This window comes from Limulus polyphemus, unplaced genomic scaffold, assembly GCF_000517525.1.
Source record: "Limulus polyphemus unplaced genomic scaffold, Limulus_polyphemus-2.1.2 Scaffold508, whole genome shotgun sequence".
NCBI classification, from domain to species: domain Eukaryota; kingdom Metazoa; phylum Arthropoda; class Merostomata; order Xiphosura; family Limulidae; genus Limulus; species Limulus polyphemus.
In genome coordinates this window covers 535,869-540,513 of record NW_013666118.1, presented here as the reverse complement: position 1 = coordinate 540,513, position 4,645 = coordinate 535,869, and the positions used below count along the sequence as shown (strand labels likewise).

General features: G+C 33.5%; 1 protein-coding gene across 4 annotated transcripts in view; it reads right to left on the bottom strand.

Moving 5' to 3' along the window:
- Window positions 1-4,645, bottom strand: part of LOC106458747 (nucleolysin TIAR-like) — a 231,060-nt gene that overhangs the window by 18,409 nt on the left and 208,006 nt on the right. For all 4 annotated transcript variants that reach the window (XM_022385055.1, XM_013918286.2, XM_022385056.1 and 1 more), the window contains one exon: window positions 1,159-1,234. In XM_022385055.1, the coding sequence (XP_022240763.1) occupies window positions 1,159-1,234 (76 nt within the window). The remainder of the gene's footprint in view (window positions 1-1,158; window positions 1,235-4,645) is intronic.

Here is a 4,645-nt window from a genome sequence, read left to right as displayed (position 1 = left end):
ATATGGTAATAACAGTTATATTACACAAACTGGGTGAGGTTTTTAATTAGCATTAGTGTTCCCTAGAGGGCGCCATCATTATTATACAACTAAAAGTATCTAAAAGCATTTGAGGTTATTTGTAATTATCGTTTGCGTTGTAGGAAGACGAATGCTGACGAGGTTACAGTTATGAACAAAATTTAACTTGCATTATCTGAATACGGCTTTTTATTCAAGTTTACCTCTATTCAAGATAACATTATTACATATAACAACATTATTATTTCAGTTAAAGTGGTTTTATTCTTTCAGTGCAGTTAAACGTTATACTTTAATTCACAGGCATTTTTTTCATTGTGTACACAATATATTAAGAAAATTAAAATGACGAGTATAGCTCGTTTTACCTTTTTTTTTTGCAACTTTTCATTATTTAAACACATACATCTCTCTCTCCTGTCTAACTACGTCTGTATCTTTGCTGTACAGTACCTGAGCCATCATTACGAATCTCACATTAGGTTTACTTTACAACAGTTTTTAGTTGCACACAAATTACAATCTCAGTATAACATAAAAAACTTTGTTCATTCTGTGTAAAATGCCCTATAACAAACGAGCTCGCTGTTCATTTTGTGTAAATAAACCATAGACTGCTTTCAGATAAGACACTAGATAATATTTTGCAATTATTATGAGTGATTTTCTAGGAAAACAGCTTTAGGTTAAAATCGAGATTCACCCTTGATTTACAAATAACTGTAAACTCTACACGATTCTTTCTATAATTGTTAGTATTTTCAATTTTAAATCTGTCAAGATATTATGTAGTTAGCTTGGAAGTTAATGACTGTGATACTTTCATATAAAGAATGTTTGAAGATGTTGAAAATGCTAAAATTGAAACAAACTATATTTCTTTAGCATTTTCTCAAAAGATATATATCTTAATTTCTGTTCATTCCTTTCTTGTTGCAATCACTAATAAAATAGTAGGAGTGTTTAAACATAAAGTTATATTATCAAGCACTTTTAGCAAAATACTTACATTATTAATTCAGAAGATCTAAGACAGATAAGCAAAAACAATGCAATAGATGGCGCTATCACATTTTAAATTTTGATGTCTCTTATAGAAAAAAAAAAAAAAGTCAGGATCACATAGTTGACACATACCGTTTTCTTCACGAATGAAACAAAGCCATAACCTTTTGACTTGAGTGTCTGGGGATCTCTCACCACTCGACAGTCTCTAAAACAGCAACGAAATGAAAAAGTGCAAACAATTATCATTTCCTAATTTAAATTTTAAAACAATGAACAAATTATTCAAAAGAAGTATAAAACACTAGATGCAAGTAATACTCAAACTAGGGTTAGGTAACCAGAATTCTGAAACCTTAAACTGGAACATTTCAGTAAATCATGGATTTCCAAGGCGTTGGGAGAGAGAGAACAATGCATCGAAACTATTTCGTTACGTTCTCTTTCGTTATGTTCTACATAAACAGGAATGAAAAAAATAATACTAAATTGTTGGTATGACCAAGTACTGTTTAATAGAAGGTCATTATTTCTATATTTGTATCATTCGCCTTGCTTACAAGTAACGAACGCGAGTTGGTGGGTGCGTGTGATAAACCCTGTAGTCCAACAGGACAGTAACAATCTTTTACCAAAATGTATCCTTCTGAATTACCGTTTCATTCTTTTGTACTGTTTCAAGTTCAAACTTCGCACGATATACATATAACTGAATGATAATTACAGAAACTTTACTTCGTAATACAGCGGAGAAAAACAAATTGTGTACAAAATGAATTATTCCAAACAAATATCACAGTATTTTAACTGCTTCGTGTTGCGTTGTTCTTTTATCACCCTGTATGTTTCGTAAAATGAACGCCTAAGCTTCTTATCCATAACATGAGACAAGTATTGACTCCAGGCCCAAATCTATCCATCTTGTCCTTTGTTTTTTCACACTGTACAGACACGAAAAACAAAAGAAAGTTATTACAAGTGACATCTCCTATGTTAGAAATTATTTATCTAAACAACACTCAAGTTAAGTCTGACAAGTTAATCTTCAGCCTCCAGCAGGAACACTGTACGCGGGTTTTGGACGTCAAGCCACATTTTCCCTACTTTCTCTGCTACCGTCTCTAAACAAGATTACGGGAGTGCACAATCAGCCCCATTACTTTGTCAATCATTCAGCAAATAACGCGTATGAGACTTTGAAAAAACAGCTCTACTGTAACAACCTGATGTCAAACAATGCAGTAGTCATTACTACACTGCAGTGACGTAACATAGTAGGTCTGCAGCATAAGGACAAGAAAACCAGTCTGTAAACTGCCAATACTATTATATACCATTGTTCTGAGGTCAAACAATTCAGTAATTACATTGCAATAACGTAACATAGCAGGTCTACTCCCAAAGAACCATACACTTAATCTGTAAATTGTCAATACTAATATATACTACTAGTAGAGACCGCAAGATATATAAGGTCAAATTAGTATCTTTATTGCAACAGTACTTCTTTAAATACAGGATATATAGAATAACACAAAATAATTCAAATCGCACACTCCGAAATCTGCAAGTCCAACTGGCTTAGCCCTAACATTAGTTAAGCCTTTGTTATTCGATAAAGAGATAAATTAACACTGTACCTAGTGTACGTTTTTTTTTTTTATAGTTTGGTTAGGGCTAAACTTTATAGGACTTAATACTATCAATAAATAAACTTATAATGTTATTCTGCGACCTAACGTTAGACCTTTTTAAAAACTTTGATAAGCTTTCAATATATTGTTGTACAAAATGTCTATTCAAATATATTTACATCCACCTTTTGTTTACATCCATTGAAATGAAGTGCGCGTATGCGCATTTAGATAGGAAGGTGCGCGCGAATTATTATAATAGATTCTTCTGATGTCAAACAATGCAGCAACTATTTCTACACTGCTGTAACATATTATAGCACGTCTACAGCATAACGACCACACACACATAGTCTGTAAACTTCCAATACTATAACGGTTTGTAGAATGCTATTAATGTTTTATGCAACTGGAGTGATGACAAGAGAATGCAGCTGGAATGAGCAAACATATAAAGGATAATTTATATACGCTTTGCATATTCATGAAAAAAATATAGAGTCTATACTGTTCTTTTGTCTGTTTTTGAATATTCTTATAAAGCTACATGAAGACTATCTACGCTAGTCTTGTCTTTAATTTTGAACTGATAGAAATCACCTAGGAAACATTATCTACTTTCAACTATTGGCTATTCTTATCTGACCAAATGGTGGGACTTGACCGTTACTTTTATAAACACTCACGACAAGAAGTGTGGAACGTATTTATTATGGTAACTGGACGTGAACCATGGAACTTGAACTCTACAGTCCAGTACACTCGGTCCCAATGTTATTATAATGGATTGACGTAGGGAGAATTGGACTCTCACTGCACTGTATTACGTCACTTACAGCAAAATGATTGAAGAACTGCCTGACCATGTCAATATGATTTTTAAGGGCCAGCCGCCGATTGATTTGCACGGACCACATCTTAAAGCCCCTGGGACTTCGGCAAGACACTGTAATAAAATATACATTTGACAATTTGTGTAAACTTATCTGAACTTTTATTACCAAATCTACAACATGGGAAACCTCAGCCAATTTGTGTAAACTTATCTGAACTTTTATTACCAAATCTACAACACGGGAAACCTCAGCCAATTTGTGTAACATTAACTGTTATTACCACATTTATACATCACTGGAAACCTCACCTAGTTTGTGTAATGTGAACTGTTATTACCATATCTACATCACTGTAAACCTCACCCAGTTTGTGTAATATTAACTGTTATTACCACATTTATACATCACTGGAAACCTCACCTAGTTTGTGTAATGTGAACTGTTATTACCATATCTACATCACTGTAAACCTCATCCAGTTTGTGTAATATTAACTATTATTACCATATCCACATCACGGGAAACCTCACCCAGTTTGTGTAATACTAACTGTTATTACCATATCTACATCACTGGAAACCTCACCCAGTTTGTGTAATACTAACTGTTATTACCATATCCACATCACGGGCTTACTTTATAGATATGCACGGTCTTGAAAGAAAAAACACATTTTTCATTCAGTAATGGCTTTTGCCATTGGAGATTAATGCAAAGAACAAAACTGTCCACAAATACATATTCAGCAGCATCTTTCAACTCCATTTGATCTGCTCCAGAATAGGGTATTCTTACTATAAACTTATTAAGTGATGTTTACTTTTTTCATGTGTGTAGTTTATTCTTACTAAGAGCTGGGTAACTATTGTTGCTAATTTGCTAATCGAAGTGCTCATTAATCGATTAGCACACCGTAACTCTTATAATCCGTACAAGCAATAAAGAAAAACAAAAACAGACGGGTATATTCTACCGTCTTAACTATTCCAACTTAGCAGATAGACTACTAATGTTGACCAAATACTACCATGCGATCGCCATTGTTGGTGTTTCAAGTCTTAACTATGCCAACTTAGCGGATAGACTACTAATGTTGACCAAATACTACCATGCGATCGCCATTGTTGGTGTTTCAAGTCTTAACTATGC